The sequence below is a fragment of the Dermacentor albipictus genome, chromosome 9, assembly GCF_038994185.2.
Source record: "Dermacentor albipictus isolate Rhodes 1998 colony chromosome 9, USDA_Dalb.pri_finalv2, whole genome shotgun sequence".
Taxonomy (NCBI): Eukaryota; Metazoa; Arthropoda; class Arachnida; order Ixodida; family Ixodidae; genus Dermacentor; species Dermacentor albipictus.
The window spans coordinates 11470695-11487640 of record NC_091829.1 but is presented as its reverse complement, the minus strand read 5'-3'; the positions used below and the strand labels follow the sequence as shown (position 1 = coordinate 11487640).

The 16946-nt window shown below is 46.5% G+C and overlaps 2 protein-coding genes and 1 long non-coding RNA gene across 12 annotated transcripts in view; 2 read left to right on the top strand and 1 right to left on the bottom strand.

Annotated features, from left to right (window-relative positions):
- The window catches only part of LOC135911135 (uncharacterized), a 69175-nt gene extending 64460 nt beyond the window's left edge, over nt 1-4715 (top strand). For 8 of the 10 annotated variants that reach the window (XR_011508807.1, XM_070526423.1, XM_070526425.1 and 5 more), the window contains one exon: nt 1220-1435. Coding sequence is in view for 2 of the 10 variants with exons in the window: in XM_065443286.2 (XP_065299358.1) it covers nt 1220 (1 nt within the window). In the remaining 8 variants the exon portion in view is untranslated. Of the gene's footprint in view, nt 1-1219 lie in introns of all 10 variants that reach the window. The other 2 variants (XM_070526418.1, XM_065443279.2) reach the window with 1 other exon arrangement.
- A 2347-nt stretch (nt 4716-7062) lies between these two features.
- Nucleotides 7063-16946, bottom strand: part of LOC135911137 (uncharacterized) — a 110496-nt gene continuing 100612 nt past the window's right edge. The window contains exon 7 of the mRNA XM_065443298.2: nt 7063-9121. The gene's annotated coding sequence lies outside the window, so the exon portion shown is untranslated. The remainder of the gene's footprint in view (nt 9122-16946) is intronic.
- LOC135911138 (uncharacterized) lies at nt 12365-16602 on the top strand. Its single transcript, XR_010567231.2, has 3 exons — nt 12365-12483; nt 13052-13167; nt 15626-16602. It is a non-coding gene; the product is annotated as an uncharacterized lncRNA (long non-coding RNA).

Genomic DNA, 16946 nt, shown 5'->3' with positions numbered 1-16946 from the left:
TTCTCTTCTGAGCTGGACATTTTTCATCTAATCTTCTGCTTCGGAATGATTTGCTAGTATTGAATTTCATAAAGTACAATTGGGGGCACCATCACCGTAAATTAAAACGTGAACAATTCTGAAACTATTCAAACATATTGTTCCGTTTCAAAGTTCACCCGCGTTTGTAATGTAATTGAAATTAAGAGTCCAAAACGAACGCTCGTGACTGCTACTCCATGCTTATAAAAAGCTGCATAGTAGATAATTACAAGCAATTACGTCAACAGGCATTCCACTCGGTACTTTCTGGTAATGTTGCTCTTTATGCTCTTGGTACAGGGATTGAAATGTTACAAATAGCCGATTTACAATAAAAAAGGCCTTTATGTTCACAGTATGAAATTTCTGGAATACCTATGAAATATTTCGTTAAGCTAGCTTGATGTGTGCCTTCAATCGGAGCAAATAAGAAGCACTCGTCTCTGTGTCTAATTTCAGATACTGTGCCAATTCATTACTTAGGCTTGTGCTTTTGGGAAACTTTGGATGCCTTCACAAATCAGTAGTATGCCATTAACAGGCCAGTATTTGAAATATTCAGAGTTGTTTGCCGTTAATAAGACGGGCCATAAGATGGTTTATAGTTGTGCAGGTCACCGGACGTCAACTGTACGCACGTGCTCTCGCACGAGAACCTTCCGGCGTTCTAAGGTTTAGACAATGTCTCTTGGTCCAATTAGTATGTATGGTACCATTTGTATTCTTGCTTGATGAAGATGGTAATTGTGATTATTAGTTTTTTTTCGTAGAGAGCTTAGGGCATGTTCTCATTTTTCGCGTGTTATGAGGCGTTGTATTTTGAGTGTCACATTTCTTTCTACCCCACATATGCATCACATGCCTTTTTTTTTCTGTACTTGTCGCTGTACCTTCTCATTAAAAATGTAACGTACCTCTTACACATTCCTCCGATAAGAAGCCTGCAAGGTACTGTAAATAAGTAACTAAATACATAAATATCTCTATAGTTGTTTTAGATCTATGGTTGGCACCCCGTACGCTGCTCTAGGAACCAGTATCCGCAAATTTCCTCTTACCACTGTCCATAGCACCGACTGTCTATTGAACAATATGCAAATTCCGGAAAACTGAGTAAAAAACACGCCAGAAGCATTTTTTTTTCTCCCTGAAGGTGTTGCCAGGCCTCTCATCATCTTTCTTTTTTTTACATTTACAGAGCAGCGTTCTCACCGTAAGCGGCTATGATGGCCAAAATCTACCCACCACGGACTTGGAACGACAATTCCTCGATCGGGAGCACCTTGCGGCCAGACTGTCGAACAGCCGTTCACCAGGCTGGAGAGGTTCAGCTGGAACGCCAGGTTTCGAACCTGCATCAGAGGGTCCGCATGTATCGTCACGACAACGAGGCACTCGATACCATTGCTTAAAATTCCGACAAAGGCGTGGTTACACACACACAGACACACAAATAAAAAGACTCAAGACAGCGCTGGCCAGAAGACGACGACGATGGCGGCGTTTAGCGCCGATGACGTACAAGACGACTCACGCTTCACGTACCACGAGTCCAACTAATAAGTATCTGCGGGGTATAGATCTTCGGTAGCCTCAGGAGGGTTTGGGACGCGTCATCGAAATAGAGCATCGGTAACACAGATGCTTACGAACTTACCAAGTTGGTAACGGCAGAGGAAACGCAAGGAGTGAAACGTTGGTGGATGGCATGCATAGCCCAAAGAACGGAAAACCACGCACGACGGCAAAATGCGATGTTCAGGGCAGCGTAGATTCTGTATAGTGCGCCGTACAACGCAGATTCTGTATAGTGCGCCGTTTGAGACTTCGTAATTTAAATTCGCGCATCTGAAACACAAGTAGTGATATTAATTCATGATCACGTTAGCTTTACGTCCACTACATGAGTATATCTCTCGGCGATCTTTCTTTATCGCTATCCTGGCCAGCTATTTCCAACTTGCGCCTGTGAATTTTCTCGTTATCCCATCTCGACTGCGCTTCGCTTTTCTTGGCACCCATTTTGTAACTATTACGGTCCACCGGTTATCGATTCTATGCATTGCATAGCTAGCCCAGCTCCGTTCTTTCTCTTAATGCCGATTACAATAGCGGCTATCCCTGTTTATCCTCGAGTCCACAGTGCTCTTTTCCTGCATCTTAGTGTTACGCCTAACATTATTCGTCCCATTGCTCTTTTCGCGGTCTTGGGCTCGAGCTTCTTTGTCAACCTACAAGTTTCGGTCCCATGTGTTGTCACAGGTAGAATGCACTGATTGTAGACCTTTCTTTTCGGCGATAGTGTTACTCTCCAAGTGAGGACCTGAGAATGCCTGCCGTACGCACTCCAAGTCATTTTTACTCTTCTGTAGATTTCCTTCTCTTGATCAGTGTCCCCTGTGACTTTTAAGCTAGGTAAACGGACTCCTTCACAGACTCTAGAGGCGGACTTTCGATCCCAAACTTTCGTTTCCTTGCCAGGCTATTGATCGTTATCTATGCTTTCTGATGTGAATCTTCAACGCCGCTATTGGAATTTTTCTGTTAAGGTCCGCCATCGTTTGTTGTAATCCTTCCCCAGTGTTGCTGAACAGGACGTCGTCAGCAAACCGAAAGTTGCCGAGATATTGGCCGTTGATCCTCACTCCTAGGCCCTTTCCACTTCAATAGCTGGCGCACTTCTTCCATACATGCAGTGAATATCATTGGAGAAATTGTCTCCTTGCCTGACCCCTGTCTTGATAGGCGTCTTTCTACTATTCATGCGGAGAACCAAGTGAACTGTGGAATCTTTTCAAATCTTTCCGAAGATATTCCCGTATGCCTCCTGTACTCCTTCATTACGTAATATCTCCATGAAAATGCATTTGTTTCCGTGGAGATACCAGCAGTCATATGAAAGCCTTCTAGACAGGTTGATTGCACTCTGCAGATTTGTCTATTACCCCGATGATGGGGAGGAGAAGGATCCGTTGTAGAACATACCTTCCCGAAGCCAGCCTGGCTTCTTGTGTTACTGAAGTATTGGAAATTATCTTCGTGAATTGGCTGGAGCCAAGTGTCTGTTGTGATTAGATTAGGAATCTAACTACAAATTGCTCTGCTAGCTATCAACCCTGTCTATTCACGAGAAATGTGCCCTCTATGGCAAGAAATCGAGGAAATTCGACGAATTCGATGTTCAGCTGTGTATGGGCACTACAGGGTTAAATACTCCCCAGCAATACTTGCTGTTCGAAGTGCACAGCAACACTGGCACAAACTCTGCAAAGTAAGTATTCGAAGACTTCAGCTACCAGAGGCCTCGTTAGCACACAACGAAGCCTGGTCTGACACGTTACTTCTACTGCCATTCACAGCGAATCTTGAAGACGTACCACAGGTGAAGTACGCTAAAAAAAAAAAAAAAATCTCACGATGACTTGTGCCGCGCGCCTTTCAACTGGCGCCTATCGATTGTGTAGCCGACAAAGATACCCATGCCACTGGCATTTAGCGCAAGCTAAGCGATCGCCGTATAAGATTGAAGAGCCACTCCAATTGACTGTTAGTTTAGCGTTTGCAACCAAACAAACTCGTCACGTACGAAAAAAAAAAAGTTGCGTTCTCGTCTCCACGCATGTTCTGAACGTTAGTGTTTATGCGGCTTACGTGCGCTATGGTAGTGTATGGTATTTGGCCAGTTCAACGTTCGATCGTTCGCGTACGCTAATAGGAGCATTGTCGAATGTCGCGGTACCCACGATTCCCGCTTCAGCGTGAATTCTCACGATAGCTGCGCTCTGACTCTCGTTGATAGCCAGCAACTATTGTGGTGAGCTTGCGCTTTTTCTCAACTCTTGAAACGTTAGTAACGAGCATATACCGCGTCCAGTTTCAGAGCTCGGTCGGCAATTCCGGCGCCCGTAGGCCTAGCGAGACTCGTCGGCATAGCAACAGCGATTTGCTAACGGATTGTCTTGGCTTGGATGTGTATGGCGCGAGGCACCACACGGCGGTCTGTTTTGTAGCGTCTTCCTAACGTTCGCGTTCCTGTATGGCAAACGTCTTCAAAGGACGCACAAGGTAACGTCCCGCAAATGTGATTACGTTTAACGTACGTAAGACGACGAAGGCTATTCGAAAACCGTTTAGTATCGCATGTACTTTCGTGCTGTTTTGTAGTTCTATCGCGTACTTTTCTCGGGAGCTCTATCATCCTTTTCTCTTGGAATGAACGGATGTGCCCTTGTACTCTGCCGAAGGCTTCCTAAAAGCTGTTCCAAATGTTTTGCGTCTAAAATCTGGATTCTCTCTCTCTCTCTCTCTCTCTCTCTCTCTCTCGAGCAGCTACAACCGCCTTTCGGCTCTTACAAACGTTGTTCAGTATGTAGGAGTCTCCGCTAAGAGGTTCTGAAACTGCTTTCATGCCAGTGTTAATTTTGGCATGCCTACTTGCGATATACTTTCGGTTCCCTACAACTTTTTTTTTTCGGTTAATGGGATTTCCTTTTTCTGAAGCAAAATTGTTTTGTGGCGTTTTCGTCACTTTGATGAGTGCGCCCATGTAGACTACATCAAGAAAGCTGAGAATGTCAGTCTGGAGGCGATGTGCTCACTTGTGCGTGCGCGTGCTGTTCTACATACCCAGAGAAATGCTTTGCCTCATGTAAGAATGTTTGCTAGCTTAGAAATAAAGTTGTCTTGAATTATAACGCCATGTGCGTCTAGTCTCGCTTACTAATGATGCCTTCACTACCTACAAAATAAAGCATAAATACTTACGTTGCCGTGTACATCCGTTTTCTTTCAGCGTGGACGAAATGGCACCAATCAAGCGGAGGGGGCAACTAAATGAATTTTATCCAAGGGAGATCGGGCTTCATCATAAAAGGAACTGAATAGCGTCTTATCCCCGCATATTACAGCACTACCAAACTGGATCACGGGTTGCAATATAATTGAAGCGTGTAGAATGGTTTGACTGCATTAGAGGCAAGACTTACACTACGCCGCGTCAGTGGACGACGAAGAGTAGCGTCACCGCGCAGCCAGCCTGACTGGCGGCTTCCTGTGCGCATAAGCATGGCCAGAGCGGGTTGGAGCACGTCTTATCTCGTCGGCAGAATGAACTGTGAGAGCATAGGCCGCGATAACAGCCTAGCCGGCCAAGCTACTGGTCTAGAAAAAAACGGTGTACGGTGTGCCGTTCCGGTAGCCGAGTGGCTTGAGTGTTCAACTCGTGTCCTTGAGTACGGTGGTTCGATTCCCGCTGCCTGCGTCGCTGTGGAAAAAAAAAAAAAACAGCGATACGGGTGTCGCGGCTCGAACTGTCGTGAGGACGGTGGTTCGAATCCCGGTCGCTGCATCGCTGGAAAAAAAAAGACAGCGATGTGGATACCGGGGCTGGAAGTGTCGTCCCTCAAGGGTCGGGGTGGACGCGACGCTGGGTCCCGGACCACACAGAAGGCCACCTGCATCCTAGTACCGGCGTAGCATGGCCAATGCGCGGATTGTAGGCGGTGCGCATGTCGGCACAAGGACGCAGATAGCCTCTGGCCGTTCCGGCACCCAGCTGTACGCCCTGCACACCCAGCTGTACCGGAATGTGGCGGATAAGAGGGAGTTTTGTGTCATGGTGCACATCATTTCCTCTCGCTATCCCCCGGGTATCCTAAGAGGGTGGATACCTGTTGCTTTTGTGGGAAGTGCGGAGGACACCCCTGCAGAAAACCGACAACCCCCCCCCCCCCCGAAAGAAAACCGACCCGCACAAGACGAGAGCCCCCCCCCCCTACAGCAAACCCCGCCGCGCACCCCGACCCCCTCCCCCCACCGCTATTTCGCCGCGCGACCTCTTAGAGGTCGCGCGGCAAACGTTGAGGAGAGGCCCCCGGTTCGCCGCGCGACCTGTAAGAGGTCGCGCGGCAAAATAGCGGTGGGGGGGGTCGGGCTGCGCGGCGAGGTTTGCTGTAGGGGGGGGGGGGGGCTCTCGTCTTGTGCGGGTCGGTTTTCTTTCGGGGGGGGGGGTTGTCGGTTTTCTGCAGGGGTGTCCTCCGCACTTCCCACAAAAGCAACAGGTATCCACCCTCTTAGGATACCCGGGGGATAGCGAGAGGAAATGATGTGCACCATGACACAAAACTCCCTCTTATCCGCCACATTCCGGTACAGCTGGGTGTGCAGGGCGTACAGCTGGGTGCCGGAACGGCCAGAGGCTATCTGCGTCCTTGTGCCGACATGCGCACCGCCTACAATCCGCGCATTGGCCATGCTACGCCGGTACTAGGATGCAGGTGGCCTTCTGTGGTCCGGGACCCAGCGTCGCGTCCACCCCGACCCTTGAGGGACGACACTTCCAGCCCCGGTATCCACATCGCTGTCTTTTTTTTTTCCAGCGATGCAGCGACCGGGATTCGAACCACCGTCCTCACGACAGTTCGAGCCTCGACACCCGTATCGCTGTTTTTTTTTTTCCACAGCGACGCAGGCAGCGGGAATCGAACCACCGTACTCAAGGACACGAGTTGAACACTCAAGCCACTCGGCTACCGGAACGGCACACCGTACACCGTTTTTTTTCTCGACCAGTAGCTTGGCCAGCTAGACCGTTGTTGCTCGCCTATGCTCTCACAGTTGATGCAGCCGACCAGATAAGACGTGCTCCATCCCCGCGCTTACCACGCTCATGCACACATGAGGCCGCCAGTCACGCTAGCTGCGCGGTGACCCTGGACTCTGCGTCCACTTTGCAGCTGCGTAAATTAACGGTGCCGTGCCTCTAATGCAGCCGAACCATTTAACACGCTTTAATTGTAATCCGTGATGCAGTTTGGTAGCGCTGTGCTGTGCGGTGAAAAGGCGCCGTTCAGTTACTTTTATGAGCGGACCCCCGTCTCCGTTTGAACGTGGACAAGCGCTAAAATGTCACGAATCAACTGTTCTGCCAACGAAAACTCATGTACACCGCAACGTAAGTACGAATGTGCTAGTTTGTAGGTAGTGAACGGATTACTCCTTATATTCGCATCATTCACGAGGAAAACGAATGGAGAGAACACATGCACGGCCTTCATTCAAGTTTATTTTGAAATTTCTAAACATTGTTACACAAATCAAAGCATTCCTATGGGCGGGCCGAAACACACGCACACAAAACAAGTCGAGAGAATGCCGTAGGTGCAATTTCAGGGTTGTTTTGCGGCACATGCAAGGCAAACAGTATGCATACTCTGCGTGTAGTAGTAAAGCCACCACTAATTACGAACTATAGTTCGGTGACGCCAGCAGTCATGAATATTTCGATGTGTAATACGTGCTTTCATAGCTGCAGAGCAAGAAAAATGCAGAGCAAGGTGGTTCAACCCTGCTCGACATCCTGGCCAAACCATATTCAATGAGGAGCATCCGGCTGCACGGAGACACTGATTGTTCTTTCCACCGGCTAGCCTGGAGCACACTGTTGCCTGCGTTTTCATAGACGAACTAATCTTCTCTAGTTTACACGTGCGCACATGTACACTACCTGTAAACATGTCGCAACGACGAAAATGTGTTGCGGAATGTCACAAAAAAAGAAATGACGTCGAATAAGTCACTTAACCGCTACTGGGAATCGGTACTATATCGCAAGTACGCACGTCAAAATTAACGATGGCAGGGACATCAACACAGTTTCACGTCGTCTTAGCGGCGCCTGATAAATTCTCAGGACCGCAAGGGTCGAAAGGCGGTGGCTGCAAGAGACGGAAACCTCGATTCCCGAGGCAGAACATTCGGACGAGCGTCAAGGAAGCCTGGGGGGCTAAGTACTGCGCTGAGCTGTTCGTTCCAACAGAAAAAAAAGAATGTGGCTCGCCCGAGAAAAACAAAGAAAAGCTGCAAAGTACGTGCGAGTATTCAAGTGGCTCTTCCTTCTACGGAGATCGCTTAACCTCTGACGTCACGTCAGTTCTGACGTCACGAGCAACTCTTCCTGCAACACAATACACGGGCGCTAGTTCAGGCGGCCGCGTTACAAGCCATCTCGAAATTTTTTTTTTGATGTACTCAATCTGTGGTACGCGTTCAAGATGCACCGTGAATGTTGCAGAAGTCACGTGCCTCACTCCAGGTTTCGTCCTCCTCTGCTGCAGCTTTCGAACACTTTGACGAGCTTGCTGTTCACATCCAACAGCACTGAAGCCAACAGTACTTGGGGAGTATAACCCTGCAATGCTCAAGCACGCTTCTACGTACGCAGAATTTTCTCCATTTCACGCCATATGGAGCGCAAATTTGTGCCGAAGATAGAATTTGTCAGCAAAGGTAATTAGCACCGTAGTTAGCAATTCGATTCCCAAGCTACTCAAAATTGACACTAGGCTCGACAGCGAATTAATATCGCTACTTCTGATTCACGTGCACAAACTTGAATTTTGAAGTCTCAAGCTGCGCAGTATACAGAAGGTGCGTTATGCATTACAGCGTTACAAGGGTCCCGAAACACCTTAGTGGCTTGGGGGGAACACAGTACACAAGCAGCATACGCTACTATGAACGCCTCCGCCAAGTTTTGCAGTCGCACGTGGTTTTCCGTCCTTTTAAGCTATTCATGTCATCCACCGACATTCCACTCCTTGCCTTTCCTCTGCCTTCTCCAACTCGATAACTCGTTAAGCCGCCGTGTTATCGGTGCTCCATTTCGACGGCCCGCCCCAAACTATCCTTAGGCTACTCAGACTGTACCCCGCGAACACGTATAGTTAGTTCGACTAGTGGCATGTTAAGTGCGACTCGTCTGGCAGGTCCTGGGTGTTATGCGTCGTCGCCGTCGTCGTCGTCTTCCGGCCTGATGGCCAGCGGTGTTGTCATTCTTTATTTTTGTGCGTGCCTAACCACGTGTTCCTCGGAATTTTCAGCCGTGGTTCGAACGGCCGCCTTCGTCGTCGTGAGAGTAAACGTGGCCGCTCTGACGCAGGTTTGCCACCTGGCGTTGCAGCTGAACCTCTGCAGCCTGGGTCAGCGGCTCTTCGGTGGTCTCGGACCAGGTTGCTTCCGATCGATGGATTTGTCGCTCGAAGTCCGTGGTGGGGAGATCGTCGCCATCTCTCCCACTTCCGGTGAGCATGCTGCTCAGGATCTGGAAAAAAAAAAAAAGATCGAGAGGGCTGGCAACGCCTTCAGGCTGAAACAAATTCTCGTCGCGTGTTTTACAGTTTCCAGGAATTTGCATACTGTTCGACAAACAAACGATGCTACGGACAGTGTGTAGAAGATATTTGCGGACCCTGGTGCATAGTGCCGCTTACGGAGCGTTGACCAAAGTATCTAAATATAGTATCATTTTTTATTTATTTGATTATTTACAATACCTTAGAGGCCTCTCATCGGAGTAATGTGTATGGGAGGCTTTACATTGTTGATGAGAAGGTATGGTGGCAGGTACAAAAAAATAATGAAAAATAGAACGTATATGATACACAATGTCCCGCAAAAAGCAAACTGACACTCGAAATACAACGCTTCGTAATACGCGGAAAATAAGATGCCTTAAGCTGTCTACGACAAATGCCTATAACCGGAATGCTCATCTTCAAGCAAGGATGCAAATAGCAGAGTTAATATAAATAATCTAGACATTGTCTAAACCTTCCAACGGCACAACCCATCTCCTTCAAGCGGGACAATTCTATAGCCTGGAAACATGGTCGATTTCATTCTCACTGATATCAAACAACTCTGAATATTTCATATATTGACCTGCCATTCAAATATTCAAATACATTCAAATATGTAGGCATCGGAAGAGTGTAAAAAGCATGAGTCCAAGTAATGAATCGGCGCAGTATGTAAATCCTTATAAAGAGACGAGTGCTTCTCATCTGCTCTGATTGCAAGGCACACATCAAGCTAGCTTAATCAAACATTTCCTGAGTCGTCCAATAATTGCATACTGTTGACATGAAGGCCTAATTTTTGCAAATGGGAAATATTTCACATCTGAATCACTGCACCATTAGCACAGAAACAGAACCACAGTATGACCTCTTGGCATGCCTGCTATGGTAAATGAATTGAATCTATATGCTATGTTGTCAGTTTTTAAACATGGAGTAGCAGTACCGAGTATACGTTTTGAAGTCTTAATTGAAAGCACGTTTACACACGCAGGTGAACTTGGAAACGGAAGAATACGTTTGAATAGTATCAGAATTGTTCACGTTTGAATTTACGCTGATGCTGCCTCCAATTGTGCTTTATTACGTTCAGTACCATCAAATTATTCCGATGCTCAAGATCAGACCGTTAATGTCCAGCTCACAAAAAAAAAAGAAATAGTTTACGGTATGCTTTCATTACTAATCCACTTTTTTTTTACTTTGTTCTGTCCTCTGTCGCATGCCGTTGTAAGCGCTTTGGAAAGGCACTGGGGCTTTCGCCCGTTGATTTCTCTCACGTGAAGACGCCGTAACATGGAGACAACTACAAACCAATACATACCCACATTTATGCAGACTACACGCAATCCACCCTACACTATATTCATACAAATGTCCCCTTTGTAATGATTACGCCTCCCTATATCACACCACATGGGCGTGCCCCAACGTGAAGGCGGCCCCGCAAGTACCCAACCCCACACCCGAGCAGTGGGAGGCCGTACTGACTAGTTCGGACCCTCGTAACAAGCAGCAACTGGTGCGGCGGGCCCGGGAGACAGCAAGAGCCGCAGGAGCCCTGGACTTAGGGCGCCTCCCGCACAAGCAGAAAGACACCTGCTTGTCCTTCCTTTTTTTTTTAATAAATGTTTCTCCTCCTCCACCTCCTGCGCACCTACGCCCATGTTCAGTGTGCCTAGGTTATGAGTTTCGTAGCTGGAGATTGGCTTCTCCGAGAAAGCAAGTCGTATCCTGAAGCCACCTCGCACTGCCCACTACTCTGTGAGCGAGCCTAAGCGCGCTGTTGTGCCTGCGGTGCGGCCGTTAAAGGCGAGCTGAGTTCATTCTGCGAACGCGGCTGCCTTGGAGTTTGTTCTCGCTGATTTCCGCACGTGAATCTCGCTTTTTGTATCACTTCTACACATTATGTAGAGACTTCCGACATTCAACAAGTTTCAGCGCGCAGCGTTGGGATTAGGCAAATCGGCGCATTTGTTTACATCGAGATCTACATCCACAGATCGTTAATTATTTGCTTTAAATACCGTAAAAAAGGCGCAACGTCGACGTAATGTCAAACGTAGAAACCCGTACACATAGTCAAATATGAGCGGGCAAGCCACTTATATTTGAGTGGCCGAGCCAACATCGTCTCTGTACCCAGCTCATCTGCCTTCATAGAAGAAATTGCCTCGCAGTATGGCTCGTAACATTTTGATATTCTTTGTTTCTCACATTCTTTGTAACCCACCCCTTATGCAATACCCCGAAGAGGGGTCTTTAAGGAAATAAAGTGAAAGTGAAAAAATATCTTTGCACTTCAAAATGCAGAGCAAGAAGGTTCAACCCTGCTCGACATCCTGGCCAACCGATATTCAAAGTGGAGCATTCGGCTGCACGGAGACAACGCGGAGCCTTCTTGCCACCTGCAAGGCTGGGGCACAGTGTCGCCTGCGTTGCTCATAACTGGCACCTGTGGCCCGATATGGAGCGTGCGCGTGAGCATGCTGTTCACCTCGCTGCTCCAGGAGCCAGGTGGACCTGGGAGAGATGCAAAGGCGAGAGTGAGAATCGCACCCTACGAGTCTTCCCGAGCTTATCGATTCATTGACCGCGCTAAACAGTTGCAGTCACGTTACAGCGCAATTAGAAGAAATTTTGTGCCTCTCATTCCTGTATTGATTTATTTCAATAAAAAAAAACAGTTACAATACGGTACTACATTGACTGGCAAACGGGATAACGCAGGTCCATGCGAAACCTAGTGAAAAGAGCTTCACTTTTAGGCTTGACTTTCACTTGAGTATCCTAAACTTTTGCTCTCGTCATTATCGTTCCACAGCATAACCAGTATGAAGCATGTGAGCCCTTTGTCCCTACAATACCAGGTGATAGGAGCGGCGTCTATGGGTAGTCTATGCAAACGGCCTATCCGCTGTACTCCATACGACATGACTCCATGCGAGACAATTCCACGATCTCCGGGCAAAACTCTCAGCGCTAATGCGCATTCAATGTCATTAAATGGCGCCATATGTTCTCGCCTACGCTAACTGCTAACAGCACTTGCCACAGCCTTGAGCATTGCTTTTCAAGTCTGGGCGCAATGTTGTCTAGTGATGATGCCTCCTGCTTAGAATCACCTAACTGCAGTGATGTTTATATCGTTCGCCCGGCTACTTTTCATGTGTTAATGCAGATGTGGTATTGCTACACAAGCCCATTTTCGTTCTGGACATCCTAGACAAGTTCTTGCTCATCGATTATGTCCCACAGGCCTCCAAGGCGCGCATCGTCATCATGACCATCCACCCGCGCACCTATGAGACCACTATGACAAGAGGTAGATTGCCTTCTGCAGTATGCAGCCGTGTAGACTGTTTGAAATGCCCGATATCGCGGCAATGCGGTAATATACTGGCAAGTGTGTTGGTGAATGGTCAAAGAAAGTTGACTGCATCAAAGGCTGCGGCTACTATTAAACCAATTAAATCTGATGCCATTTGTCGTTTCTGTCTGTTAATTAATCTCTCGCAGAGCGACCAATACCCAAGTATGGATAGTCAGTGACTCGATCTGCTCTTGTTGCCTCGATGCGCCAGACGTCGTGTAAATATGAAGTCTTTGGTCAATGTCACTATTACTTTTCTTAACCATGTAACGTTTGCTTACCAGGAAGGTTTCTTCGTATATGTAATTTGAGGCTTGCTTGGCGGCACATGCAAGGCAAACACTATGCATACATTGCGTGTAGTATTACAACTAGTACTGATTGCGAAGTGTAGTTCAGTGACGCAAGCAGTCGTGAATATTTGGTTGGGTACTAAGTGCTTTAACAGTTTGCATCTTGCCACGTGTGTAAATAAAAAAGTGTCAAGTTATACATCGCTATCTTCTGTTTTTTATTCCAGTAGCCATCATATCGACGGGTCGGGTGCTGCACCACAGCAAGCAACGTGGACTACTCCCGTACTTCTGCTATATCGACTATCCTTATCCGGCTTTCTAGAACCCCTTCTGCAACAATGTGAGCCTACGTCGCTGCCGTCTATTAAAACGTATGCTTTTTACAACTACGGAATCTGAAAGCTAATGGCACAACAGGTCACTGGTAGTCGTAGCACGTCCTCTGAATGAGCACGATGGGTGCCTGCTACATTGCGTGAACAATCATAACACGCATCTTCATGTGCCTCATTCCCTTTTTTCCTGTATTTAACATCATAAGAGTGCGAGTAGTAATTTTCAAAACCGAATCAAATACTAATTGAATAGCCTGAGAAGCGAAAGTGATTGAATATAGCATAATTGTCTAATAGTTCTGTAATGAGGAACTTGTGTTTTTCACTACCAATATGAAGCAGTCTTAAGATCGCAATATATTCACGACATTAATAAATTTATATGAGAGCTTGCATGTTTCGAACTGCATTTTATTAAAAACACAAATAAAGGGACAGGAGCACATAGCAGTTTATTCGCATACTCAAGACTCACCGGTGAGTGCGGAAGATAGCCGTCTAGCACGAAAAAAAAAAAAGACGGGAAGGAAAGCGGGAAGAAAAGACAAGGCACATTAAAGAGGGTAAAGTAAAACAACGATGCACGAAGGGTTTGGAAGTATACCTTGGACACCGCACTCGACCTGGCGACGCTGTGCAACCTGTCAGCATAGGCGATATTCGAGTGCAGCCAGCGAGTCGAAAACTGGGTCGAGGGGTTCCGGTGGCCGCATGGGACCCTCTCCGACCCGGGCCTCCCGGGCCATGCGCCCATGGTCGCCTACAGGGCGGGGTTCTTTGGACAGATGCTGTTCCTGTGGATGTGCGTGGACGCTTTCATAATCAAGACCTCTCTACGATCTCCCGCCCCTTGTTAACTTTCCCGTGAAATCTGCCTGCCCGAACGCTTTCCATGATGTTGTATAGACAATCTATAAAGAACTGCCGAAAGCTTTTTTTGTGTGTGTGAAAAATATGCTTGGGTGCTTCACGCGCGTGTCAGCACTAAGGTGACAAAAATTGCCACCTATTTTAGTCACCAAGGGACACTTGTCTGCATTATTGTGCCATCAGACCACGCAGGCAACAACCTTCACCTACCATAGACTCCTCCCAGTTTCGAGATGCAAGTGTTGCTAAAGCCATGGACAATAAATGTACAATAGGTATTTCAAGTGTACTGCTTTAGTTTGTCAAGTACTTGTTTATATTATGCAATTGGTTGAAAAACCGAAATTTCGAGTACAAGTTGCATGTAATGCTGTGCCGAAACGAATTATTCAGTTCGAGAATTTGGTATTTAAAATTTCTTTAAATATTTCATTATGATCGAATGCAACAGTGTACTAAGAATATTGGCGCCGGAATTCCATAAAAATGACCCATGCCTGCGGTTTGCTGGAGTCTTTTATAGTCATTCTTAGTTCTCTTTTTAATCATACATGATCTGCCTTTTTGAACAGACTTTCAAATGGAATTTGTGGACATTTATTTTTTACGCTGCAATTAATCGAGTTTCACCTGACTCATTCTTCTTCACAATGATAGCTTAGTATTCATCAGAAAGTTGTGTTCAAGCTCGACATTTCTGCAACTACCAGCTCTTTAAATCTGAGAAGGTGCTCGCTTTGACATTGAAACCACCTTTACTGTGGTCATATCTCTTACATAACAGCTAGGTTAACTTGGCTCGTTAAGGTGCCGGTCATTAATTTATAGTTGAGTGAAAACTGTGCGATATCTTTTACTTTGAAAAAATGATATGCAAGGCAAAGAAACTTCATTTTTGTTGAATACTTTCTTTGCATATGCTCTTCCTTGTAATTTGCATATGTAACCTTTGCTCTGGTATATTCTAGGCTTGGGACATTCTCTAGTCACAAATATAACACTGACATTTGCATTATGCGCTCATATCATGTAACAATCCTTGTGATTTTTGTTCATTTGGTTCTTCATCATTAACTGGCATGGTACCAAGTCTTTGTTATCAGCAGTATCGACCACTTTCTGGGGGGAAAAGTTAAGTTGTGGTGCTTTATGTGTAAGGAGCACAATCTGATTATGAAGCACACCGTAGTGGGAGATACCGGATTTATTTTGTACACTTGGGCTTCTCTACCGTGCACCTCAACATAAGTGCGCGAGTGTTTTTGCTGTTCACCTCCGTCTAAATGTGGCCACTGCCACTGGTATCTAACCCACAACCTCGAGGTCAGTTGCGCACTGCCGTAGCCACTTGCCCTTACCACTAAGCTACTTGCTGCCATGGTGCTGAGAAATAAAATTATGACATAAAGTTTCATAGCTTCTTGCTGACACTGCATTGCGAAGAATAACAAGAAGCATTGGCGTGCTCGAATTAAGCGTGCTTGAAATCGCTTTATACGAAGTTACATTGGCAGAGCGAAAGACCAATGGAAAGAACACGAAGCTACACGTCACTTCATCGATGCGCTCACATTGCTGGTTTGACTCGTGCAGTCGGCCCCCGTGCTGCCTCCCCCGCCTGACCTGCTGATGACGCACGAGAGGCCAGCATCGTCTTCGTTCGACAGATCCGTGGAGGACAGGAACATGTCGATCTCGCGCCGTTCGTTGTCGGAACCAATGAAAAAGAAGACAACGCACACGTATGTGACTAGCACGGTGAAAGAGGTGAGGACACGAAACGTTGACCTGTTCTGTGCACCATTAGAAAGCGAGCTTGGCAAAGAGCCAGACACGCTTTCGGCCGTGTACGCGCGCACATCCGATGTGATCGCCTCCGAAAGTGATCGCCCTAGAAGTGATTGCCCCAGATGTTGCTTCCGAACCCCTCGCCATCCGCGCCTCGATGATAGTTGTTCACCTACCTAGTCCCATATACAGCAACGCTAACTGAAATGCAAAGGTACGGGCTGTGGTGTTTTGTGGCATGACAAGTATAGGCTAATGGGCAGTAAATGACTGACAGTGAAAGAAAAAAAAACAAGCAAACGCAAGCGAAGCACACTGACATAGAGCCAAATCCCAACAAATGAATCATTCTGGAAAAGGCGGGGATAAATATTATGTCTCATCAGAGGTGGAAAGCAAAACTAAAGAGCCGCAATCGTGCAGAAGGGTCTAGGCCATCCATTCCACGATACCGTGATTCCCCACGTGACAACACAAGCAGTGTCATGCGCTACTAGCACACGGCAAAACCAACCGCCGTATGTTTCTTAGCTCATCCCTCTCGTCTGAATTTGTGCTTGGGAATATGCAATATCTGACTTTCTTTTGCCTTTCGGCGATTGCTGTAAGCCTGAAAACATTTTTCTCGTGCTCATTCTATCTTTGCTTAACGCAGCGTGCACTTTTTGCCAACATTATTTCCGTTGATTTATTTACAAATGTCAGATTGCATCTATGCCTATGCAATGTAAGCAGTGCGGTGCTTAAGGTAAGCTTTACTAGAAGTATCAAGTCTTCGTTAGCCCTACCATGTTCTTACTACCGAAGTCACTATATTATATATATATATATATATATATATATATATATATATATATATATATATATATATATATATATATATATATATATATATAATTGCGCTGCTGTTACACATCAGCTATGATCTCTACGGTAACACCAAGCTAGTCGAAAGCATAGAAGAGTTAGCTTGAATATTAATAATCAAAAGACCAAGATAATGTTAAATTGCATAGCAACAGAATGACAATTCGCGATTGGTAGCCAGCCTCAAGAATCGTATATCAAACGCATATCAAAGAAAACGTATATCAAGGCCAATCAGTCAAAGGCAGCGGTGATCATG